Genomic DNA, 27,987 nt, shown 5'->3' on the forward strand with positions numbered 1-27,987 from the left:
TGTCTGTCTAATGTACAATATTTTGCGTTGTGCTCATTTAAAATTATTTTTAATGATTATTTTAATTGTATTTTTTTATTATTATTATTTTTTTTACAGTTAATTGAAACAAGGGCATTTTTTATTTATTTATTTTTGCTTTTCAAATTATTTCTCGAATGGGCTCACGGGTCGGGTAAAATTGTCTCGCAGGCCTTATAGGGCCCTGAGGCCTCATGTTCGCCACCCCCTGTCTTAAAGGAATATTCCAGGTTCAATACAAGTTGTAATGTTGATTACCACAAAAATGTATTTCAACTCGTCCCTCCTTTTCTTTAAAAAAAAAAAAAAAAAAAAAAAAAAGAAAAATCTGATTTACAGTGAGGCACTTACAAATGGAAATATATGAAAACAATTGTTGAATGTTAAAATACTCACTGTTTCAAAAGTATAGTGATAAGATGTAAACAAACAACATGTGTGCTAACATGATTTTAGTGTGATATAATTGCTTACCAACCTTTTCGTGTAAAATTATATCCAATTTTGCTGCTTCGTTTCCATGACAACGTAACGTTATACACCCTAAAAAGAAAACGAGGAATGAAACAACATTACAAGTTAAATAATACACAAATTAATGTAAGTAATAATACAAGAATTAATGTAAGTGCTTTAATAAAACTATAAGCTTCACATTTCTGCCTGCCCCATTCACTTCCATTGCAAGTGCCTCACTTTAACCTGTTTTTTTTCTTTTCTTTTTTTTAAACAAAATGGAGGGACAAGTTGAAATAATTCTTTCGATATTAACATTATCAACATACAGTACATTAACATTGAACCCAGAATATTCCTTTAACGTAAATTCTTTCCAAACAAAAATGTTTCAATTCTTTTTTTATGAAGTATCTCTCTACCCATTTCTTTCTTTAAACTTGAATGCAAATAGGAGGTCTGCTTGAAAAACCACTGATTTTTAAAAACCTAATATCCAGAAGCACTAATTGTACCACCCTGAGGGACATTTAAGAGATTTAGTCAGCTCACAGCAACAATTGGCTCCACCGATAGAATATCTGTCTTCCCTGACTGGCCGAGAGAGGTGGACCTAAGAGCATGGCTCTCTTTGGGATTGGATTGTTGCGAGGAGGCTTGGCTCTCCGGCCACGCAGTCCTGTGGAACCCAGCACTAGGTGGGGCCAATGGATCAGGAACCTCCCCTTGACCGCCACTGTGTGTCCTTCTCCCTTGACCCCGCCTCCGGACATTTCTGCACATGCCCAGCAGGAAAGTGAGTTCAGCTCTGAAGCCCTGGTTCAGCCAGCAGTAAATGAAAGGATTGTAGCAGGTGGAGCTCATAGCTAGCCAGTGAAAACTGAAGTAAATAGCATTGTTGAACTGAATTACTTGACTGGAGAGCAGCACCACATAGCAGTTTAAAGGGAACCAGCAAACTGCAAATACTACAACGACCAACACCAGCATCTTAATGGTCCTCTTCCTCTTCCTGCGTTGAAGGAAGTACTGTTCGCTGGTGACGTCACCAATGGCATTTCGGCGCCAGAGACGGCGGGCAACAGCATAGTAGGCAATGGTGATGATGAGCAGGGGAAGGACATATAGGAGGATAAAGGTGGCCAAATCCAGATACTGCCAGTATAGCTCTGAGGGGTCGGGGAAATCAGGCACGCACAAAGAGCGCACTATATCTTTACTGTAAGAGAAGAGATAAAGCCATAGAGGAGTGTAGAGATAGAGGGATGGTGTAGAGAGAAGCAACACAAAGAGGTAGAATTGAAATAAAAAAAGAGAATAAAGATCAGGTGATAAAGAAGAGGAGAAAATAAGTTAAAAAAAAATTAGAAGAAATTAAAAGCAAAGCAAAAGTTTGGCAAATTGTTGGGATTAAAGTGAGCTATCCATGAATTTCCTGGACAATGAAATTAAACATCATTCTTAACAGCTTGTTCCCAGTGGTTACCTACTGAAATATAACTAAGTTAGACACTGACTGGGCTCTTGTTCTCTCTCACTGAACACATTTTAGGCCTCATTCATAAAACTTTTGTAAATAGGAGTACACGTGAACGGTCACTCACAATTATCGTAATCCATGGCCATGAAAAAGCCATTTTAGGAAGGCACCAGACTCACTAGTAAATGAGATTAGGAAGTTTTTAAAGGGATAGCTTTAAATATTGATCTGTTTCTTGCCCACACCTCTCAAATCGCTTCAGAAGACATTGATTTAACCACTGGAATCGTATACATTACTTTTATGATGCCCTTATGTGGATTTTGGAGCTTTAAAACTTTGGCACCTATTCACTTTCATTGTATGGACCTACAGAGCTGAAATTTCTTCTAAAAACCTTTGTTTGTGTTCTGAAGATGAAAGAAAGTCATACACACCTGGGATGGCATGAGGGTGAGTAAATGATGAGAATTTTCATTTTTAGGTGAACAAACACATTAACATCTATACTGAACAGTAATGAAATAGTATATGAATTAAATGCATTCACATTGTAAAGTTTTGATTAAAGAGCCCATATTATGCTCATTTACAGGTTCATAATTTTATTTTGGGGGTCTACTAGAATACATGCTTTAATGTTCAAAAACACTTTCTTTTTCTCATACTGTACATTACTGCAGAACCTCTTTTCACCCTTTGTCTGAAATGCTCTGTTGTAGCTCTTGTCTCTTTAAAGTCCCCCTTTCCGAAAAGCCCAGTCTGCTCTGATTGGTCAGCTGGCCCAGTCTGTTGTGATTGGTCAACCGCTTAGAGCATGTGTTGGAAATGTAAGGCATTCCTGAGGTGGGCATTATGCAAATGTTTTACATAGTGACACAGCTATGTCACGGAAGTATTGGCAAGACTGCAATCCAGGCAGTTCAGGAGCAGTGTTTTCTGTCGGAGAGTAATTCCCATTGGCGTGGACTTTGTGCTTTGTAACTTTGCAGACCTTTTACAAGCACAAACAGCTATATTACACACTAAAAGAAAAGTAAAATCCCCAAAAGCATAATAGGGCCTCTTTAAGAAAACACACTAGCATGTTCGGTCTCAAAGAGAGCAAGGAACATAATGTCAAATGGTTTGACATGAAGCTGTAGTGTAAAACATTTTCAGTTCATGCTGGCAGAAGGTGGTCCGCTACCATTAACTTTTTCTGGTTCTGTTGAGCGCATCACCAGCAACATTGGTGAACTTGGGTAAATCATGATGGTACCAGCGATATCCCTTCCTTGCAACTGGAAGAATCTTCAGAGAAATTAATTTAACACCTGAAGAAGATCGTTGACCAAAACGTTGTAAACTAATAAAGATTTGCAAGCCATGACAGTATGCAGGCTTTTCTATTTTTTCCCATTTTATTGTGTACGCACCTGCCTATGATGTGCTTTTTTATAGGTTTAACAGCATTAGCATTGACCATATGTTATCGACTGAATGTGATTTATCGATGACTTTACTGAATTAGTAAAATGTAAATTATAGAGCTCATATCAAATGAAGAAACTGTCAAACCAGTCACCTCATAAAATAATTGTTATTTTGCAAAAATCTTCAAATTTGTCTTCCCACCACCTTTTTGCCCCATGCCAAGCACTTCTGCTGGAAAAACAATATAAAATGTATGAAGCCAGAAATAAACAAGCATGAAAGAAACATTTCTTTTTACTATTTCATGTTATTTATTAAGGCTAATGTCACTATTTTTTTTTTTTTTTTTTTTTTTTTTGTTCTTTGAAGGTGCAAGTTCTTGTTCATGCTGTCTTAGACTTACACTGACACCTAGTGGCCTGGATGCAGCATAATTCAAACAGCAGTTTTCATTTACTGATGCCAATGTAAAAATTCAAAATTCACAGTCAGCTATGATTACTTTAATCAATGAGTGAAAGTGTCAAATACAGGATGGTTACTGAGATTAAGTAAGTAGTATTTGGCTGTTCATGTGAATCTAACATGGCAGCCCCCATGTGCAGACCCTCTCCATGTAGAATAAAACAGCTTTTATAAGGTTACTGATATGACTGGAGTCTTCATTTTAATGTGAGTGCTCATGTTTTCCTACATGTTTCATAATTACAATTAATTTCTTAAGGAGTACAGATTTTTTAATGTGGAAAAAATTACTTAGTGCACCTTTAAGAACACAAAATATTCGGATGTCTTGTGCATGATTTACATATAGTCAGGAGCAGGTGTACGTGTTTTGGTCCAACTAAAATTTTTAAAATACGAAAACTTTCATGAATCCGAGAATTTATGTCAGAACAGCTTTATGAATGATTCACACAAAAATTGGTTTTGCTGGTGTTTCAGGAATGAGGCCACAGTGTTTCGGTGTCGAAGAGAAAGGGAGATGGAGAACTTTGTGAAGATGATTTAAATGAAAACTGATGCACTAGGTTTCAATGGGTTTCTTTGCACATACATTGTTTGAGAGCACTTCAATATGAAAACAAAACCAAATCCTAAACATTTTAATCAAAAAAGTATAATTTCTAATATATATATATATATATATATATATATATATATATACACACACACACACGCACAACCACACACACACACAGTTGAAGTCAGAAGTTTATATACACTTAGGTTGAAGTAATTAAAACTCATTTTTTAACCACTCCACAGATTTAATATTAGCAAACTATAGTTCTGGCAAGTCGTTTAGGACATCTACTTTGTGCATGACACAAGTATTTTTTGCAACAATTGTTTACAGACAGATTGTTTCACATTTAATTGACTATATCACATTTCCAGTGGGTCAGAATTTTACATACACTAAGTTAACTGTGCCTTTAAGCAGCTAGGAAAATTCCAGACAATGATGTCAAGCCTTTAGACAATTAGCTTCTGACAGGAGGTGTACTGAATTGGAGGTGTACCTGTGGATGTATTTTAAAGCTTACCTTCAAACTCAGTGCCTCTTTGCTTGACATCACGGGAAAATCAAAAGGAATCAGCCAAGACCTCAGAAAAGTCTGGTTCATCCTTGGGAGCAATTGCCAAACACCTGAAGGTACCACGTTCATCTGTACAAATAATAGTATGCAAGTATAAACATCATGGGACCACGCAGCCATCATACTGCTCAGGAACGAGACTAATTCAGTCTCCTAGAGATGAGCGTAGTCTGGTGCGAAAAGTGCAAATCATTCCCAGAACAACAGCAAAGGGCCATGTGAAGATGCTGGAGGAAACAGGTAGACAAGCATCTATATCCACAGTAAAAACGAGTCCTATATCGGCATAACCTGAAAGGCTGCTCAGCAAGAAAGAAGCCACTTCTCCAAAACTGCCATAAAAGAGCCAGATTACAGTTTGCAAGTGCACATGGGGATAAAGATCTTACTTTTTGGAGAAATGTCCTCTGGTCTAATGAAACAAAAATTGAATAGTTTGGCCATAATGACCATCGTTATGTTTGGAGGAAAAAGGGCGAGGCTAGTAAGCCGAAGAACACCATCCCAACCGTGAAGCATGGGGGTGGCAGCATCATGTTGTGGGGGTTCTTTGCTGCTTGAGGGACTGGTGCACTTCACAAAATACATGGCATCATGAAGGAAGGAAAATGATGTAAATATATTGAAGCAAAATCTCAAGACATCAGCCAGGAAGTTAAAGCTTGGTCGCAAATGGGTCTTCCAAACGGACAATGACCCCATGCATACCTCCAAAACTGTGGCAAAATGGCTTAAGGACAACAAAGTCAAGGTACTGGAGTGGCCATCACAAAGCCCTGACCTCAATCCGATAGAAAATTTGTGGGCAGGGAGGCCTACAAACCTGACACAGTTACACAAGTTCTGCCTGGAGGAATGGGCCAAAATTCCAGCAACTTATTGTGAGAAGCTTGTGGTAAATGTTTGACCCAAGTTAAACAATCTAAAGGCAAGGCTACCAAATATTAACAAAGTGTATGTAAACTTCTGACCCACTGGGAATGTGATGAAAGAAATAAAAGCTGAAATAAATAATTTTCTCTACTATTATTCTGACATTACACATTCTTAAAATATATTAGTGATCCTAACTAACTGACTGACTTTAAGCATTCGCTGTTTTACAGCCGAGCTAAGTAACATTTCCAACGCATGCGATGTCTCGATGCTAGCTCAAATAATGTCCATATTCACACAGTGTGGGGTGATGGTAAAGCATTCTACTAACATTTGTAAGGTGCTGTATCCACTGAAGTTTTGTTAACTGCTACATTCTTCATTATTTACAGCTGTTTTGTCAAACCAGCAGCGCAGCCAGGTAACTCCGCCCCTTCCGCTACGTACGGCAAGCCACGTGCGCAGAGTGCATGAAGTGTCCAACATTTCACACTCCGCAGTCATGTGATCCATTCAACCAAAACAATCAAGATGGCAGCCCGTGTTATAGCGGCACTGTTGTGTCAGGTGTTACTTTGTACAACCTTCACATTGCATTCCTTCAAAAGCAACAGAAAGTTTATTCGAAATTGGTGTCCGGCGGTAGAACACGAGGACAATTGCATTTCAGACCGTACATACAACTGAGATTTTTTGCATGCACTGTCAGGGGACTTAAGCATTTTCATGCGTTTCAGTGTGGACAGAGAGCATTTCAAAAACGTAAACGCCATTTTCAAATGTATCTTGATTAATGTAGACGTAGCCCGAGGCTGTTCACACGGGCAGAAAAATTTGATTTTTTTGGCCTATCGGACTCAAACCTGTTTAGGTTTCTGCAGCCTGAATAGGACAAAAACACATGAAATCATGAAAGGTTTTTAGATCCAAAAAAAGCTTGATTCAAACAACATTCGTAGATGGTTTGAAATCCACTAAAAACAAGATTTTTTTAAATGCATCTCAGTCATCATTTTTTTTTTTTATGTAAGTAATTGCCTAAAAATAATGCATGCTGTATATGTGGGTCACATGCTGTTCTAATATGCCACCTCAACCGGTGTTCGTTGAGCAAGCACGCTCGACACATTAAGATGGTATGCGTGAGGGTGGGTAAAACCAAAACTGAACCGAAATGGAATCGATTGACAAACAAACAGCCAGTTTTTGTTTTTTTCTTTGAATGTTGTGAAGGCCACTATTGTCCCTGGGTAAAGCAAAGTTTCACCCTTTTAAATGCTATTCTATCAAGTTATTTATTCTGATAATCATTATTTCTACACAGCAAAATCACCAGTGTCAATTTAACTCTTTGAGAGTTAATTTTAATACTTTCCTGGTGTTTATGTAATCCATACTGGCCAGAGTAAAATTAAAACTATTAAAAGTGTTAATAATATTAACACTGCCGAAGAGTTGAACATTTAACTCTCATGGAGTTCATTTGATAACTCCCTTTGAGTGTTAATCTAACACTTCAGTGAGTAAAACAACACTTCCTCAGTTTTTAACACCTAACTCTCAGAGTTAACTTGATAACTCTTACGAGTGTTAATCTAACACTTGAGTGAGTAGATGAAACAAATTAGTGTAACAGAAGGACACAAATAATTACTTTTTAAAGAATAGTAGTTAAAGTGTTAGTGTAGTAGTAATTATTCATGCATTTTGTCATTACCATAGTCACCCTCAATAATACAATTATTTTTTTTTATTTATTTTTTTTTGGTCCTTAGGTTTAGACCTAAATAATTATGAAAATGAACCCACATAAACAATGCACTTTTCCCACATTTTGCAATTTTTTTTAATAAAACATTTCACAATGACTTTTTTTAAATGTCTTATTCATGTTCTATGTTTTCAATACATGTAAATATGTAAAACAATTGTAGAGTTCACAACACAATTGTTTACAACAATTCACACATTACACTGTCTAGAAAAAAAACAATGCAAAGGCACAACATGTGTGTTGTTGGTCCATAGGCATTCTGAATCCTGTGCATTACCATCAACCACTCTCAATGCATAGTAATGTTCACTGAGTAGCATAACTCTCAGTTCTTTCACTCTTGGAGACTTTTGTTTTGCCAACATCTATCTTGTAGACAGCTGTATGGAGAAAAAAGTAGAAGTTGATCACAGCGTCATCATAGGATAAGTTAAAAACAAAGTGGACATTGGAAAGTTCTTCAAAAGCACCCAGAGAACCAACCACTTGACAAGGGATCAGCTTCTTATCCAGGGCGATGTAGTAGTTGTCAATATTGCCTCTACTTCTCCCCATGGCTAGAAGATAACTTTGAGCTTGTATCTAGATGCTCATAAATGCTGCAGCATGACTATAAAGAAAAAACAAACATCAGTTTTAACCTTTCCAGTTTCTTTCCAGTCTCTTAAAATACTTATTTTCCAGGTAATTATATATATAAAAAAAAAAGACCTGATAAGATACCAAAACCATTGGGCCAGGATTTCAAAGTAAACTACAAGACATTAATTATGTTTCCATCCAAGGATTTTTTGCGAAAAAAGTTTTAGCTCATCAAAATAAAGCTGATGGAAACGCAAATTATCGCTAAAATTTCACAAGTGTCGACATAATATTTTTCCGTTTAACTCTGCCGCATAAACTCTATGTCAATACTTCAAATGTCGTGAAAAACTGGTTTGGAAACACTTTGTCGAGAAAATTGCCATTAACGCAAAAATTTTGTGTCACATGACAAAATTTACCCCAATCGTTGCCTGTGTTAATCATGACAACAAGGTATACATCTTTGAAAGCCAATTTACTGTACATGCTTATGGATTGATCTTAATGGCATATAGATCCGATGCTGAAAACATGACACTTCCAGGAGTGCCAACACGAATATCTCGTATCATGCACATTGACAAGTGCACGGAGAACAAATGAATGGCCCTGTTTGCGATTAATTTAATCCATCGTTTAATTATTAAAGTTGCTTTTCCACACTATTCAAAATAATAGACGCCAGTCACGGAATTAGCCCACAATACAAAAAACATAATTTCTGTGCACAAAGATGTTATAAATTAAAAATAAATACACAATACTAGGAGAAAAGCTTCAGTGAGCTTTTTTGGAACACTAACATATAGCCCAATTCTATAAAATTACTGTTTATACTTTTGAAAAAATGCCAGCAAAATTCCCTGTATTGAATTAGGCTAAATAAATTACCAAATAAATAAAGCATTAAATAGAATAATTACAAAATTAAAATATATATATATATTTTTAGACCTATATATGCCTATATAAAACTTTTAAATATTTTAAATCTAACCCTCTTTACCTCAGATCGCATTTGCGGAGCTTCTTCAGAAACTGTAAATTGCATTATGACACTAAAATTAATTTTAGATGACAATCAAGTTCAGTTGGTCATTAAAAGTTGCTGGACAAATATGCGGGACATAGTGCAGTTGTGATGGCAATGCTTTAGATTAGATGATTGATCAAAATAGCCTAATGAATCTCAGAAAAGTATCATATGTAAACCCTGATATTACACCGCATCAGTTTTTCTTTAGTAGCTGTGCACACATCATATACACATCGATGGATGGTCCTTATACTAAGATCGAAAGTCTCCCCCACTACTTGATGCAGGTTGCCAGCTTGAACAGGGCCATGACAATTCGCTTTCGGGTCGGAACCGGTGTTAACCTGCGATAGGCGCAACATCAGGACCAATATTACAGTCCTATCAGAAGGACAACTGCTCCCTTTTGATCGCAATTGCTCCTCTTCTGATTGCATTTATTTGTGAAATTAAAATGACAGTGAGCTGGCTAATTTCAATGAATTGTCTCAATACTCTCCCCATTTTACCAAATCTTTGGAGGAAAAAACATTAGGGACATCTGGGAGGCGAAAGGTACACAATTAGTGATAAACACACATTTCGGCTTAAGGGCAGATTTATTTAGCGATAAACCAAAACGTATGCGACAAAGTGATTTTTTTTAGGCATGATGTCATCACGCACACCATTTTTATCGATAAAAAGCCATTTGAATGGAAACAGGCAGAAGACGGCAAATTTCCCAAACTTTTTTTTACGCATTTTCACTTCATCGACAACAAAATAGCGCCAAAAGTGGACGGAAACTAAGCTATTGTTAAAACATGTTCTCTCTCCTTAAAGGTGCACTCAATAACTTTTGTCTGTGTCATCTTGGACTTACAGTGTCACCTAGTGGCTTGGATGCAGCATCATTTAAAATCAATAGTTTTTAGTTTCAGATGCCATTTAGTATTCACAATCAGCTATTATCAGCTGATTAATCAATGAGTTAAAGTGTCAAATAACAGAACGGTTACTGAGATTAAGAGTAGAATTCAGCTGGTCATGTGATTCTAACATGGCAGCCCCCATGTGCGGACCCTCTCCATGTAGAAAAAAAACAGCTTTAATAAGGTAACTGATATGACAGGAGTCTTCATTTTAATGTGAATGGTCATGATTTCCTACATACCTGTATATTGCAAAATGTATGTCTTTAGGAGTGCACCTTTAAGATACAAGATTCATTCTATAACTTTGACTTTATGAGTTAGTAATTAAATTTCAAGGATTAAACTGCTGATTGCAAGGATTAATATCCATGAAAGAGGCTTGAAGAGATGTTGCAGATTTTATGCTTGGACATGAGGGTGACAAAATAAAAATCAGCTTTGTTGCACAATCATATTACCTTATAAAATGCCACAAGTCTATCAGCTGCATCAGAGGCACTTATTTTTGTAGCCAGTGAACAAATCACTGTTCCAAGCTGTAGTAAAACAAAAGCAAAAAACAACAACTGACACATTCTCTACTTTGATAGAAGTGATAATAATGTGCTCTAGACTGGAATGAGAAGACTTCAACAATCATGAGTCTGATCTGAACTAATCTTAACTTTGACCATTTCAATTTACAAGAATCAAATGGCATTCTCTGGGTTTTTCTCAGCTGACATCAGGAGGTGATGAACAGCAGGTGTCGGAGTCAGGCATCTCGCTTCTTGGATCATTTTTGGCTTTAAGGTACTGTTCCACCTCTCCAAGAGCTTGGAGAATGTTTCAACATCGAAGAGAAGAATGATGTCTTGACTGACCTTGAATAACCTTTATCAGAATTAGACACTTCTGATGCATGAGAAGCAACATTCACCTGCTTGTTTAAATATTACCCACCAATCCTTTGAAAGGGTGAAATTACAGTGTCAGGCATCAATTATCTTTTAGATAAACAAATTAATTAAAATATATAGTGTAAAAAATATAATCCATTTTACACATACCTTCTTCAAATATGGGCATTTCAATGATGGAAACAGTCACTTCCAAGGGTATATTGCTCTCTCCGCTTTCGGGTTGGAATACTCTTTATCGAAATGAATGTACATAGATAGGAAAGCACACATACAGTGCTGTGAAAAAATATTTGCTGATCTGACAAAGGCAATCTGAGTAAACACAAAATACAGTTTTTAAATGACAATGTTATTTATTGAACCTAAAAATGTTATCCAATACCATCTGGGCCTGTGTGAAAAAGTATTTGCTCCTTAGTTACTCAATTCCCAAATCTATGAAACTGCATTCATAATGGAGTTCAGCTGGACTAGACACACCCAGGCCTGATTACTGCCAGCCCTGTTCAATCAAATCAACACCTAAATTGAACTTTTTCAGCAGCATGAAGTTGGCTAAAAGGTCTCACTCAGTAGCACGCTATACCAAGGTCGAAAGAAATTCCAGAAATGATGAGGAAAAGGGTGACTGAAATACATCAGTCTGGAAAGGGTTACAAATATTTTTCAAAGGCTCTGGGACTCCAAAGAACCACAGTGAGAGCCATTATCTCCAAATAGAGAAAACTTGACACAGTAGTGAACCTTCCCAGAAGTGGCCGACCTTTCAAAATTCCTCAAAGAGCACACCGACGACTCATCCAGGAAGTCAGAAAAAGGCCAAGGACAACATCCAAGGAACTGCAGGCCTCACTCGCATCAATAAAGGTCACTGTTCATGATTCCAGAAAGACACAGGCCAAAAATGCCATCCATGGAAGAGAACCACTGCTAACCCAGAACAACATTAAGGCTCATCTGAATTTTGATTTGATTTGATTATCCTCAAACCTTTTGGGAGAATGTTCTGTGGACTGATGAGTCAAAAGTGGAACTGTTTGAAAGACAGGGGTCCCGTTACATCTGGAGTAATTCGAACACAGAATTCCACAAAAAGAACATTATACCTACGGCCAAGCATGGTGGCAGTAGTGTGATGGTGTGGGGGTGTTTTGCTGCTTCAGGGCCAAGACGACTTGCAATAATTGAGGGAAACATAAATTCTGCTCTCTACCAGAATATCCTAAAGGAGAACGTCCGGTCATCAGTCCGTGAGTTGAAGCTCAAGCGCAACTGGATTATGCAGCAAGACAATGATCCAAAGCATAGGAGTAAGTCCACCTCTGAATGGCTCAAAAGAAGAAAATTAAAGTTTTGGTGTGGCCTAGTCAAAGTCCTGACTTGAACCCGATTGAGATGCTGTGGCAGGACCTTAAACAGGCAGTTCATGCTCGAAAACCCTCCAATGTGGCTGAACTAAAGCAGTTCTGCAAAGAGGAGTGGGACAAAATTCCACCACAGCGTTGTGAAAGACTGATCACCAGTTATCGGAAGTGTTTGGTTGCAGTTGTTGCTGCTAAAGGTGGCACAACGGGCTATTAAGTTTAAGGGGGCAGTTAGTTTTTCACATGGGTGATTAGGTGTTGGATATCTTTTTTGCTTAAATAAAAAAATATTTATTTGAAAACTGGATTTTGTGTTTACTCAGGTTGCCTTTGTTTTAATCTCATTTGAAGATCTAAACCAATTTAATATGAAAAATACACAAATATAAAAGAAATCAGGAAGGGTGCAAATACTTTCACATCATTGTATAAATGGCAGAGTAAGCATACCAAAAAACACAGGCTTTCTCAAATGATACATTTAGCTAGAAAGAAGTCTAAGCCTTTTAATTTGAATTATATAAAAACAAATATATATATATATATATATATATATATATATACACACATACACACACATATACACACTACTGGTCAAAAGTTTTGAAACACTTGACTGAAATGTTTCTCATGATCTTAAAAATCTTTTGATCTGAAGGCATATGCTTAAATGTTTGAAATTTGTTTTGTAGACAAAAATATAATTGTGCCACCATATTAATTTATTTCATTATAAAACAAACATTTATATAAAATAAAAAAAAAGTTTTTGAAATTGATGACTTGGACCAAATAATAAAGAAAAGCAGCCAATAAGTGCCCAACATAGATAGGAACTCCTTCAGTACTGTTTAAAAAGCATCCCAGGGTGATACCTCAAGAAGTTGGTTGAGTAAATGTCAAGAGTACATGTCTGCAAATTCTAGGCAAAGGGTACTACTTTGAAGATGATAAAATATAAACACAGTTTTGATTTATTTTGGATTTTGTTTAGTCACAACATAATTCCCATAGTTCCATTTATGTTATTCCATAGTTTTGATGACTTTACTATTATTCTAAAATGTGAAAAAAAAAAAGAATATATATATATATATAAAGAATGAGTAAGTGTTTCAAAACTTTTGACCGGTAGAGTATATAAAAACATCTAAGAATCATACATGGCAATCAACAATCAAATATAGAAATATGGCTCACCTGTGTCTCTGTCAAGAGCCCCACCAATATGTTGGCAAGAACTCATTTCATCTCATTTGACAATGTATTTGTGGCTTTGTACTCTTCAAGGACATCTTCTCCACTTGGTTTTTCTTTTAATGCAGCACAAACCATCTAGGTAACAACATTTAAGGAATAGTTCACTCAATTTTTAATTCTTTCATTATTTACCACACTCATGTCAACTCAAATGCAAATAACTAACTTCTGCAGAGCACAAAACTAACTTTAAAGCTAAAAAAAAATAAAATAAAAGTGCACCTAAAAAGTAGTGTCATAAAAGGACTCCAGGTGACTTGTCCGTCATTATTCCAGGTCTTGCACATGATCACTTTGATGATCCCCATTTAAGTTCCTCTTTGTTGAGAGTTGATTATTTTGAGAATATTGAGTCATTCTTAATCAAATCAATAAAAGCGGTGCTCAGATCCAATACTGCAGAATGGTCTTTGATTGAAAGAGGCGATTCTCAGTTCAGTGTACCGTTGACTCGAGAACTATTGCGAGCGGAGCGTTCAGTCCGATTTAAGAACTAGTTTGAGTGGTTCATTGCAAAGAAGAGTTAGGAAAAGCAGATATCACCAGTTCTAGTATCATATTACTCCCGGTTGACTCATTTCGAGTCAGAGCATCAGGCATTTCCGATAGACAGCATTTTAGGTTAATAACGATTCAATTATCAATTTCTTTACTCAAACGTATCGATTTGCTTCAGAAGAAATTAATTGATCGACTGTAGTCGCATGGATTACTTTTATGCTGCCAAAATATGACTTTTGGACAGTCAAAATGCTGGCACCCGTGTTCTTCCATTATAAGGACCTGATAGAGCTCTTCTTCTAAAAATCTTAATTTGTGTTCCGCTGAAGAAAGATAGCCATACACATCTGGGATGGCAACAGAGTAAGTGAATAATGAGAGAATTTTCATTTTTGAGTGAACTGTTCCTTTAAGACAGAGTAACTTGTGGATCAGTGTTGACTCGGAACGATTCAGTCCGATTTTGTGAACTGGTTCAACTCGTTGACTAAAAAGAATGATTCGTTCACGAACTAGACATCACTACTTTAATCACTGTGCCTTGTCTTGCTGTTTTTTTTAGACATCGTGTGCAGGTGCAATGCATTTTAAAAAAGGAAACTCAAACTTTAAAACGTCTCAAGACACCTAACCGAAGGTTCCTTTTTTTTTATTTTAAATTTGACAAATAATTACATTTTAATTTAACAGCCTACAAACAGTATATATGATTTATAAATTTGCCAGTACATCGATGAATGCAGTTCTAAAGCAGCAGTTTTGAGGGTTTGCACATGAGACGCTAGCGGTAAAATTGTACAACCGTGAAGATCGCCTAAGTACAGTTTAACACAAGCACTACAACTACAGATTTCTACAGTACAATAAGTAAAACTACAGTAAATGCCACATGAACTTGATATTCAATCCAATTTACTGATAAAATAGCTATTAAATCCCAATATCTTGCTATCTTGGTTCTTTCAAATAACTAGCCCACATATTCAAGTAGATATCCTTATTAATTTAAACGGATTAGGATAAGCCCTGATGGAAATTTTTGTTACTCATGATAAAACCCATCTGATTGAATAAAATACATATTTTGAATTAGAATAAAAAAAAACACTTACTTGCAGTGTAACTTCTGTTAATAAAAGCTCTCGCCTCTGCTGCTCCGCTCGGCGCTCAAAAGAAAATGGCATCTGAGAAAAGCTTCAGAGAATTTCATCATGCACACCACGTAAAAGTCCCGGCTGTTCCAAATTATACTACTAATCAGATTCAACTCTGCGTATTTTCACCTGCCAGAGGGCACTGTTTACATCAATTGAATATCAATAAAACACTAACACCAGGATTTTAACTCTGGTGATTTTGCTGTGTATTAGGGTGACCAGATTCCTGCTTGTGGAAAACGGGACAGCCCCCTCCCAGCAAAAATGAAACTGACGTATCCTTACCTAGTCGCAGATCAATGCAAAGTAGAGGGTGCATCCGCATCTGTAACTGTTGTCACCTTGTACTTTTCGCTGGCAGCAATTTTTCTCAGTGCACTTGTCTTTCAAGAGTCTATCGTAAATTACAGAGCAGTCTGGTACAAAATTAAGACGTACGAAAAGCATTGCCTTCATGACTGTTACACTGAGTCGAGATTTATCTGATGTCCATGCTGCGTTCATTAATGAGAACACACACTCCACAGATTTAGATGTCCCAGGCAGGCATAAAACAAACTCCACGACCTTGGCCAAGACTCCGAAGTTGATGGTCTTGCTCTCCAGCTCACGAAAAACATCTGTCCATCTCTCAGTCACGGCTGTCTTGTTCATGTTCCACTCAGTGATGCGATGATTGACATTAATTTTCACGCAAGCCCGCTCAAAGAGTGTGGTTTTGTCAATCAAACTGAGAGTGGGGATTCTGGAGTAGAAGTGTTCGAGGCTGCTCTGAATGTCTTTCCACTCTGGGATGTCTCTCAGTAGGGCCCACTCAAGTTTTTCTGTGTTCTGCAATGAGCGGCTCCAATTTTGGAGGTAATCCACCGATGCTGAATAAAAATGTCTCACTGCACAAAAATCTTCAGCCAGGGAATCTAACTGCTTTTTAATGTCAGAGGGTATGAATGATTCCTCCAGCCTGGCCTGCAAGTCTTCTCATGTCATGAATGTGCAAATCCACTTCTGTGGCTTATATGTGGTCTTGCTCTACTATCTCCAGTACACGGTTAAAAGTGGCTGTTTGCTTAAGTGCGAAGCCAATCCAAAGTTTAGTGCAAGGATCGCTGAAAATATCTCTTAGAAACTTTGGGCATTTTTCTTGAGAAAGAATGTATGCACGCAGACCATTGAAAATGTGTAGTATTCTTTCAAGAGCTGGACCAAGAGAGAGGAAACGTGTGTTGCCATGCTGCAATCATTTCTGATAGTCCAGCTGCACAAAAGCGAGTACGTTGCATATGACAGCTTCAGATTTGGTGCGGGAAGAAGAAAATTTCGGATCATACAATTTCTTGATCAATCTCGCAGTGTGGTCTATGCGAAAACTATGGCTGTGCACAACAGAATAAGCAAAAAGTCCTTTACTTGCGTACTGCTTGTCAAATTCGAAAATTTGCTTCACAAAAAAAAAAAAAAAAACCTAACACTTGGTGTGCCACACTTTTAGCAGCATCCACATGCTTTTTTGTATGAACATGCTGCGCGATGTCGGTGCGGTCTCCATGGGCGATGGAAAAGCGAGCTCCACAAATCTCACACCTCACTTTACTAGGCTCTATCTGCGACTCCTTTTTTAGAAATGTAAACTTTTCGAAGATCCTCATTAAATGTACATGCACGCTTCCTTGACATTTTCCAGACGCAATATACTCTGTGTGCTCTTTCAAACTGACTCTTCAATTAGTTCACTAACTGGACGTCTATTGATAGGGGATTGTGATTGGATAGTTTAATCCAGTTATGTTCTTCAAATAACACTGTGTGATTTGATTGGTTTTACAAGCCATATCCTTGGCTATCTTTGATTAGAATACTCACGTGACTGAGAAACACGATTTTTTCAGAATAAGTCGGGACACTAGAAAAAGTGCTTAAATACAGGACTGTCCGGGGGAAAAAATGTCTGGCCACCCTATGTGTATGTATTCTCCATTTGTAGTGAGGATTTTTAGTAGTCATATTTGGAAATGTATATAATTTATACCTGAACAACTACGCATTATACAGTATGCTCTCCAACGGACCAAATCACATGTCTATACATGTGCCAGTATTGCAAGAATGGTAGTTTAGTGCTATTTAACATCACAAATTGCCATAAAAGACTTGTGTATTAATATTGCAGTATATTATCGTGTATACACATACACATCATAAAGAAACTTTGCCAGCTGGAAGAATGTTTCTGGAGAATGCACTGAGACAGCATCTGAGTAAAAAAGTTAATTAATAAAACAATCGCACTGCTGTCACACAATGTTTTAAACTACAAAAAGCAGCACTACTAACTCCAGATACCTCTGCACTAGTATAGAAATATGCATGCAAATATACACAAAACAAAGCCCAGTTACATACCTGTAGATAAAAGTGAATAGTTTCTGGTAGATGGCATGAGGCAGTGAAAAACAGCTGGCCATGAGCCAGATAAACACGATACAAACAGCACCCTGACCAATACACATCCGTGGCTTCAGGGGGTACAAAATCACCTACACATACATGAGACACAAGTTAGTCCTGCATTGCTCACTCACACACACACACACACACACAAACTTCATAGCAATCGGTAATTAATTTTAAACATCAACAAAATGCTTTCAAGAAATGTCAATACCTCATGGAGGCATGTAAAAAAAATTCAAGAATTATGCTAGTCGCCTTGTTTTGCTTGAGCTGTTGTTTATTACAGTCTTAAGTGGTTATGTAATTAAAAAGCAAGGATGTTTCAGGACAATGCACCAAAACATACTGTGCTGCTATATTAAAAGTGTGGGAATTTTAATAGAACCAGTTTAGTCAAGATTAATGAAACTGAATAGAGTGGCCAAAGCAGGACTGCGAATTGAATTATGTCCTAGAAAGTGTAATCAGAAAGCCTGTAATTATGACTATAATTAAATACAACCATCAAATCTGTTTAAAATTCAGAAAATGTTCCATTTCATTATGTTGATTCTGCTGACTTGAGCAAGTATCAATCTCTTCTCTCCTCTTTTTTTCTCTCTAGTGTTTCTGCTGCTAAGGTTGATTATTACCAGAAAACGATCAGTAACACTTCAGATTCCCTTAACCTGTTTTCGGAGTTATCCACTGCAGCTGCATCTGTTCTGAGCCTCTGCTCTTGGAGAATCACTACAGGTCTTTATCCTCAAAGATCACCAGGTTCGGATTATAAATCGCCTGTGATCTATTTCGAGTTGCTGCTGCTGCTGCTGCTCTCCATTTGCACACTACCTCAAAAGTAACTGATCTATAGTTTATATGGTTACAGGACATACAGTTTGTGGTTTCATTTTTTTATTTATTTTTTTTATTACTCTATGGCAGGAGTTCCCAACCCTGTTACTGGAGTCCCCCAACACTACACATTTTGGATATCTCCCTAATCAAACACACCTGATTCAACTCATCACGGTAGGGTTGCACCAGCTGTGCATAAGGTCTCACGTAAGTTAGGACGTAAAGTAACTACTAGTTAGTTTGTAACTAAATCAGTGCTTAATTTGGTTGCACCACCTGTTCTTAAGGCAAGAATTAAGCTCTCTGTAAAGTAATGCGTAGTCGCATAATATGATGTTTACTTGCATTGATCCAATAAGCAGCCTTCAAATTTGTGCACAGAAGTGTTAAAAAGCTGTGAACTTCAATTTGATCTCATTACGGTTGATGTTCAAACCTTGTTTGTTCATGTAACTGTCAGCTGTAATAAATTATATCCCCATTAAAATACGATACGTAATAAAATTACATTTAATAAATAGTATATTTGCCTTATGTAAATAATATATAGGAACTGTATCTAAAATAAATAAGGGGTGATAAATAAATACTAATACAACAGGCTGGGAAAATAGACATTTATTCATTTTAATGTCTTATATATTTCGTATATGTTGAAACATGACACCGGGCGATGCATCCTGAAAATGGCAGATCGGTTTCATGCTGAAGAGCTGCTTAAGTTTTTTTTCTCTCTCATAAGTGTAAACGAGTGTAAATGCCAACACCAACATATATATTGAAAGGATTGATGCCTGTCAGCCAAAACATGAGCTCATTGATGTCATTAAATGAGTCTGCTTTTTTATTCCATCAGTTACTCCTGGTCGGAGTCTGCCGTAAATATTTAGTTTATACGTAGGGTTACGTCCTACCTAAGTTTAATGGTGCAATGCTCCGTGTTCCTCTGTGGCCAGCGCTGTAACATTCCCAACCGATGCGATTCCCAACCGGAGGTACGCATACCTCAGGGGGTACACAAGCAGGTTATGGGGGTATGCAAAAATATATTCCTTTTTTTAACCTAAATGACTAAATGTTTAACTTAAAAGAAAAATTATAGAGATTAGGGCTGGGTAAAAATATAGATTTTCAGATTAATCGTGATCTTCATTTGAACAATCTCAATATTAATTATTAAAATCACAAGATCGTTTTTTTATATGCGAAGTGAAGCACTGAAATCCTTTCATTGTGTGTTGAGGAAACATTTGGTTTGACTCTTCTGTGTAATGTGTGTCCAAAGACAAGATCCATGCTATCCATTTGTCAATGAATAAATGTCTCTTTAATTCCCTTTCTGTTCATTACTGTCAGTCAGTCAAAAACAAAAAATATATACATTTACTCAACTCTCATCTATGCTTTCCAACAAAAACAATAAAAAATAAATAAAAAATAAAAAAATTTAAAAAAAACTCAACTGCAGGTTTTCTTAGAGACAGTACTGTTTTAGCACTTGTTCTTCATATCAGTGTAAATACTGTACTTGTAAATAGTACAAATTATGCATGTAAAATATAAACAATTAGGCCCTATATATATTCTATTCCGATATGTACGAAGTCGATGAAGGGGTGATATGGGTGTTCTTACTGCAAAAAAAGATTGGAAAACACTGCGCTAGTGTATTCCAAGTTAGAATGGCTTGGTTCTACAGTATAACAGCGGCCTATAGATGTGAAATAAAAACAATCACTGACACCATGTGGGGATTTGCTATATCGAAATCTGTCATCATTGACAATATTCATCCATAATTTTATCCTCACTTAAATGCATATTGTGATTTTGATTAGATAAATCAAGCCTCAAATAATAAAACTTTTATAGGGTACAACAGGGTAAAAGGCACATTTGATTTGATTTTCAAAAACACTAAATAGCAACAAAAAGTACCACTGCACTTTATTAAACAACTGTTTGTCACTACTATAAGCACTGCAAAATTTCCATAGCCATGATCCAAGGTTGATTGAGGCAATTTGATCTAAAATTTTATCATTTTTAAAATGCTGCAAATTTAAATAGCAATGAAAATCGCTGAAATCACCACCTCTATAGAATACTTATTTTTTATTTCCATTTTTGTTCAAGGTGATTAAATTGAGGGCTTTTTACCCCAAGCGTTACCCCGACTTTTTTTTAAAAACTGAATTTCTACCACCCTGGAGTCACGAGTTAGAATCCAGGGTGATTCCAGCTAGGTCTCCTAAGCAACCAAATTGTCCCGGTTGCTAGGGAGGGTAGAGTCATGTTGGGGTAACCTCCTCATGGTCGCTATAATGTGGTGGGGGCTCTTGGTGGGGCGCGTGGCGAGTTGTGCGTGGAGAATAGCGTGAAACCTCCATACGCGCTATGTCTCCGTGGTAACGCGCTCAAAAATCCACGTGATAAGATGCGCGGATTGACTGTCTCAGATGTGGAGGCAACTGAGATTTGTCCTCCACCACCCGGATTGAGGGGAGTCACTACTTCACCATGAGGACTTAAAGCGCATTAGGAATTGGGCATTCCAAATTGAAGAAAAAAAAATAATAATAAATAAAAAAGCACATTTTCATTGACGTTTGCCTTTAGCCCCATTCTACCCAACCAAACCCATTCAGCTTGTGAATATATAGTCTATATATAGTCCTGCACAAAATCTTTTCTGGCTATTATTGGGATTTTGGTTGAACAATAAAATGCATTTGTGATTTTTTTTTCATTTTGGACTCTTGTAGTGTCTATGTCTGTGCCTGTCCTAGTAAGGAAAGATTAAGATTTCTTTTTTTTTTTTTTTTAACATTCTATAAATCGAATTCAAACACATCTGTTGATTAACTCTCTGCCTTTTCCACCACCTTTGTTATCAGCATCAGCAAAATCCACTATCGGTCGACCTCTAACTGTAATACTGTAGTTTTCTGTGATGTCTAGAATGGACTTCATCGATTGTACGGAGCTGTACCAAAGAATAAAAATAAGCTAGTAACAAGATATTCAAATCATATAAAAACATTCTGATTCCAAAACCCAGTGAGCTGCATCCGGAGGCAGTACTTTAAGGCGAGGATCTTCAACCAGGGGTCCGCAAATTATTGTTTGATCCACTATTGGCAAGCGTAAAGGATAGTGAAAGGGAGCAAAATGCATTTTATTTACTTAAAAGTTCCTCGACATGTTGAAGTTCATTACACCTGCATGCCAAATCTTCCCAGTGCAGCAATCACTCCTCACATCTGGTTTTATTTAGTTATGAACCAAATGGAAACACCATTAAAGTGTGATGAACCTGCACGAGTCAATAGAAGCACACAGTGCGGACAAACCATTAGTGTGACCATAGCTCATCAGGAGTTGCTGATAGTGTGACGCAGATCAGTTTAAGCAGTGCTGCAGTAGAGGTTCGCGCAAGTAAAGGCATCTGCTTTGCATTGAGCGGATTACAGTCTACAGATTCTTGTACAGATTCTAGTTGCTTTTATGCTTTCAGAATAGCCTACTTGGTGTAAATAGTTACCTCTGTGATTATCAACCTGGAATAGAGGACAAGGTCCTTAACGTTTTCCACACACACACACACACACACACACACACACGACAGTGACTGTCAAATCAACATAATTTAAGTTGCACTCATTCTCATTACATGGCTCTACCCTTAAAGAAATTAACACTAATTTTAAAACATATGCAGAAAATAGACCACTTACAGACTCAAGTCACATCATTAACCTTTTACAAGCTTTTTTATTTTGCATGGAGAGGGTCTGTCTCTCTTTTTCTTTCGTTCTCTTTCTTTCTTGAACAAGGTATTGCACAGTGATTAACAAGGAAAATTAAAAATGACACTTGTCAAAAAGGTTGTAGACCCTGCTGTTAAGCATTAAATTATTATTTAAATGGCTTTGCAATTTAAACATCAAAGTATGCACATACATTAATATGGTTCCATGCACATGCTATTATAGGCATCAAATGAAACAATTTGATCAATTATACAAAATCAATTTTACCAATATGTAACAAGGGGTCCCTGCTCTGTCTCTCTACCACCAAGGGGTCCTAAACCTGAAAAAGGTTGAAGACCCCGGCTTTAAGTCATCATAGGTGCACTCCCAACATGAAGGCTATTCCAAAATTGCTATGCTTCCTCCTAAAGGCCAGCATACACTTCCATTTCTCCATGTGCCATTCCGTCTCGCACACAGTCAAGCGCTCAGCTTTTCAAAGTATACTCTTCTGACTGCGAACGCATATGGACACATTCGACGCATGCTCATTACGACTGCTTTGTGACTTTCTTTAGTACAGTCAATAGCAGGAACATGCTCCAGTGAGGCAGCTGACTAGGATTTGGAACAGACCCTAACAAACCAAGTGTAATAATCTTGTGTGCGTGCTCCACAGAAATGCAGTAGAGAAAGAATTAAAAAAATACAATGCACAAATTGTACAATATACAAAATAAAACATAATTATTGACATATACATTTTGAATAGATGGTACTTCATTTATGCTCAAGGTTTATTTATCTCCATTCAAGACATAAGACAGAGTTCACAACTTACCATGAACAGTAGACAATATGCTACACAATATGCAACACACACACACACACACACAGTATTATCTTGGTTGTTTAGACATGGCAATATCATGCTTTTGTTTTTTCAAACATGCACTTTTGCAGAACACCATGGTGTTCTTTAAAGTACATTGGAGTTTCATGTGAATATCTTGGTACCATGATCAGTGTTGGGTGTAATCCAATTACTTTTAGTGCAAAAAGCATCTTGTGATCACATTACAGTGACTTTCAATTAAAGGAATATTCCTGGTTCAATAAAATTTCATTTCAAATCAACCGCATTTGTGGTATAACGCTGATTACAAAAAATAAAAATATATATCGAAATATCGAGGTCACAGTGAGGCACTTATAATGGATGTGAATGGGGACAATTTTTGGACGGTTTAAGGACAGAGAAGTGAAGCTTATAAAAGTACTTACATTAATTCTTCTGTTAAAATTTGTGCAATACACATTTTATTTCTGTAGCGCTTTTCACAATACACATTGTTTTAAAGGAATATTCTAGATTAAATACAAGTTAAGCACAATCAACAGCATTTGTGGCATAATGTTGATTACTACAAAAATTTATTACAACTCATCATTCTTTTTCTCTAAAAAAAAAAGCAGAAATCGAGGTTACAGTGAGGCACTTACAATCGAAGTGAACTGGGCAGATTTGAGGGCTGATTGAGCTTAACTTGTACTGAATCCAGAATATTCCTTTAAAGCATCTTTACAGAAAATTATGCCTTGAAATTATTTGTTTTTAGACCTCTAGTGAGCAAGCCAAAAGTAACTGTGGCAAGTTAATGCTATTAAACATAAGCTATTAGTTAATGGAGAAAAAATAACCAGGCTCAGCTGGGGGAGCCAGTTCCTCTCTGGCTATACAGCATGAATACAGTATAATGCCAATATTAGATATCCATGTGTAATACAAGTAATATATTACTTAAGTAAACTGAGTAGATGTTGGTGGGCAATGTTTAGTTGTAAGTGTCTTTGAAGACCATCCAGAAATGTCTGCAGAGGCGCACGTAGATACAGTCTCATTAGTAATTTGGCTGATAAAGGTTTCAGTTAGTAGTAATATACAATATGTCTATGTATTCCATTTTAAGGAAAGTGATGCAAGCAGTGGTCAGAAAGTGTTACTCACTGTTCGAATGAATAGCAGAAGATAACAGTTTATTGGCTGCGTAGTCCATCCTAAGACCAAGATGATGCAGGCAGTGGTCGGTTTTAGGGTTTACACGTTACATTGTCATGGCAACAAAGTTGTAAAATTTGATATAATATATAATATTTAACAGAAAAGGTTAGTAAATGATTTTAGTGATTTGTATGTAATCAAACTTGTTAACACGCATATTGTTTACGTCTTGTGGCTTTACTGTTGAAAAAGTAGCTGGGTTTCCATCCACTTACAGTATTATTTTGCACATTTTGGGAAATCACATAAAAACTGCTGGATGGAAACACCAAGATATGGGAAAAAGAAATGTAATCTCCAAAATGTGCATGAAACACTTGAGGTGGATACATTTTTTATTCAATAAGAAGAAATGCGCATAAACTATGATGGAAACACATTAACAAAATAAACTACTATTGAACTTATTAGGAATACAAGATGCACATCAAAATTTCATGTCATTGAATAATCAGCGGACCAATCATCGCATCTGAAATGTTGCACTGGTCATCCTGAAATAACGGTGTCTAGAAAATTCAAAACCTGCATAGAGCAAAAAAGTCAAATACAAACTTAGGGTACGTTTACACAACAACGATGTACTAAAAACGGAAATGTTTTCCTTTGTGTTTTTGAAAAGTTTTGCGTACAGACGACAACGTTGTCAACCGATCCCCGTTCACACGGATTTGCGAAAAGGACTAAAAACGCTGTATTATGCATGCCAGGCCAATAGTTGGCGATGTCACTTTGTAAAGAAACACTACACGCCTGCGCACATAAGCATTCTTCCACAGAGCAGTGAATACTAACAATAAAGATGCCGATCGCAGGTCGTAGTAGTGATGCAGTAAATCTACACTTTGCTGGAGAAGCATCAAACTCAAAATCTTGAGCAGCACACACACAGTTCTGTAGTCCGCCATTGTAGTTTTGAATGTCTCGCGCATTGTTTTGAAGTACTCGCGCGCATGCCTATAGACTGAACACGTAATACGCGTGCGCATGATGTCATCGTTTTCACAAATTCGCGTTTTTGTATGTTTACATGGAGACGATAACGGCATCGTTTTCAAAAACTTGCACTCTGAAACCCGTTTTCAAAAGTTTGTTTTCAGGCCCCAAAACGCCGTTATCGTGTAAACGAACAGCCAAAACGCATAAAGTTTAAAAACAATCATATAGATCTGAACGGTAAAGTCAGAAGTATGGAGGTACGCACAGACATTTACACTCCCAGACATGAGACAAGTTCTTTACAGTGTTTTGTCTAAGTGTTCTAAACTGTGAGTATTTTATTAATAAAAGACTCACAGTGGCTACAATTTAACCATAAGCGACGATTTTGTTCTTTTGAACACATGGGATGGATACGCAGCTTTATTATGGTTTTTCATATCATTCATAACATTTAAAACATGAATTGTATTAATATGTACATCCGTTTGCGCTATGTGACACCTAAAGGGCGTGCGCCCCCTAATGAGTCAATGAACAAAGAGGACTAAAGTTTTTCTGCGGAACTTGTTTTAGAAAATAACTTTGTAATTAGTATTGTAATTACTTTTTCGATAAAGTAATCAGTAAAGTCAGTAGACTTATTACAATTTCTGGGAAATTTAACCTGTTAATGTCTGTTATTAATAGTTTTTGTTTAACACATTAAAAACACAATTACTGCAGTATCCATTCTTTTACTTTCTGAAACTTCGCTTATGTTTTTCCCCCACTTCCTGTGCCTAAAATTGGCATATATAAATTTCCAGGAGGTACACGCTTGACTCGACTGCACATCCTAGCGTAGAAACTGAGTGTGGAGCAGTGCACGCTTATTTATTATGCGTGACGCATGTCCCGGACAAAATAAACTTGGGAGTGGATTTACAGTACATAGAATAAAGACTTCATCTGCAAGCGGAGAACCAGGCGTGCAAGAGATACGGGCAATCTGCCGTAACTCTTCGCACTTCCCGAAAATGCTCAATCATTGTCAGCTGAACCAGTGACAAAAGCTAATCTGCCTGAGTGAGACCCAGCATGTGCTCGATAGAGACTGAAGGACCTGACCGTTCAGCAAGCTGTAGCAGGTGTACTTGTAGAGACTGAAAGGCAGCCAGAGAAAATAATAGTTTTGAGATTTTAAACTTCAGAAAATTAAACGTCATCATTCAATACATTTTATGTCTGTATGTATAGTGTCTGATAATGTATTGGCAATGTACATTTAAGTTTCTCTTGCCAATAAAGTTTGATATGAATAGAATCTGCCCATTTGATCCTATTATTAGACTGTAAACTGTAAAACAGCAGAGGATTTTGCCCAACTTTTGATAACAGCATGTCCACTGATTATATAAACTTGTATCAAAGATTTACACCATGTAAAAATGTCTCTAATTTCCTCTGTCCGCAAAAGACTGAACATTTTACCATGTTTAAATTAAAATAAATGATGACTAACCAATTTCTTTCAAGTTCTTTGTGACAAGGTATAAATTTGATTCTATTTTTCAATGTTTGTTGTAATCATCATGTTGCACAGGGCCTTATCTAAGCATATGAGGGCTCGAAGCGAAATCCTACTTGGAGGCCTTCCTGGCAGCTTTTAGTATATAAGGGAAAAATAACACCTTACTTTGTGGGGACCCCCTGGTGGCTCGTGGGCCCCAAGCTGCCACTTAAACAGCTTATAGCTAGAAACGGCCCCGATGTACCATGATTAACTGCGATTAATCGAGATTAATCGATAAATTAGTCCAAATGAATTTAGGCGATTCACAGCTCTAGTCATTTCTAGTGAACTTACCCAACAATGACCATGGTAGCTGTATTTCAAAAGTAGCATGGTACCACCACAGTACTACGTTTTGTAACTGTAGCGTGTGAATTTGAGTTTACCTGCCGTCTGTCCAGAGCGATGGCCGTGAGAGTGAGTGTGGAGACGTGCAGAGAGCAATACTGCACGAAGCGACTGATGTGACACATTCCCCTTCCAAAAACCCAGGTGCTGTTTACAAACCTCACCTAAACAGGCGTGTGTATAAAATACCAATAAAGTGTCACTGCATGACAGCTATACATCCATTAAAGAAAAACAAACGAATAAAAATAAACATTCATAAAACCGCAATTCTTAGGCAAGCGGTTAAAACATAAAAACATACCAGAGTGAAGGGCGTGTTCAAAAGCGTGATAAGGATGTCCGCAATAGCCAGGTTCACAATGAAGAGGCTTGTTGCAGAGTACATGCGTTTGTTTTTAATGACCACATGGCACACGAGGATGTTTCCAAACAATGAGATGATGATGATGACAGAGTAGGCGAAGATGAGCAGCGCTTTCACAGTGGCGTGCTGCGACTCTTCTCCGTGCCTTTTCTGCCACACAAGTGAGCGCCAGTCCGCCAGTGTGTTGTCGTCGAGCGTGTAGAGACTGGAGCGGTTCCCTGCCGCCTCCAACATCTCCAACAGCAGAGACGCATTGTATCCCACCGCACGCTCAATAACTACTGTCAGATACGTCAGTGTGAACAACACGCCACTCCAGGACAT

At 37.2% G+C, this 27,987-nt stretch overlaps 1 protein-coding gene and 1 long non-coding RNA gene across 2 annotated transcripts; both read right to left on the reverse strand.

The window, feature by feature from the left end:
* Positions 1 to 771: 771 nt before the first annotated feature.
* On the reverse strand, positions 772 to 27,987 carry LOC127429986 (G-protein coupled receptor 83-like). Its single transcript, XM_051679387.1, has 4 exons — positions 27,601 to 27,987; positions 27,335 to 27,460; positions 17,750 to 17,883; positions 772 to 1,696 (listed from the first exon to the last, which is right to left on the reverse strand). Exons 1-4 carry the CDS (start codon positions 27,985 to 27,987, stop codon positions 1,021 to 1,023), a joined length of 1,323 nt encoding a protein of 440 aa, XP_051535347.1. The 3' UTR covers positions 772 to 1,020.
* LOC127429529 (uncharacterized) lies at positions 7,751 to 14,318 on the reverse strand. The gene is made up of 4 exons (XR_007895303.1): positions 13,632 to 14,318; positions 10,624 to 11,297; positions 8,111 to 8,237; positions 7,751 to 8,007 (listed from the first exon to the last, which is right to left on the reverse strand). It is a non-coding gene; the product is annotated as an uncharacterized LOC127429529 (long non-coding RNA).

Source organism: Myxocyprinus asiaticus, chromosome 39, assembly GCF_019703515.2.
Source record: "Myxocyprinus asiaticus isolate MX2 ecotype Aquarium Trade chromosome 39, UBuf_Myxa_2, whole genome shotgun sequence".
Classification (NCBI taxonomy): Eukaryota; Metazoa; Chordata; class Actinopteri; order Cypriniformes; family Catostomidae; genus Myxocyprinus; species Myxocyprinus asiaticus.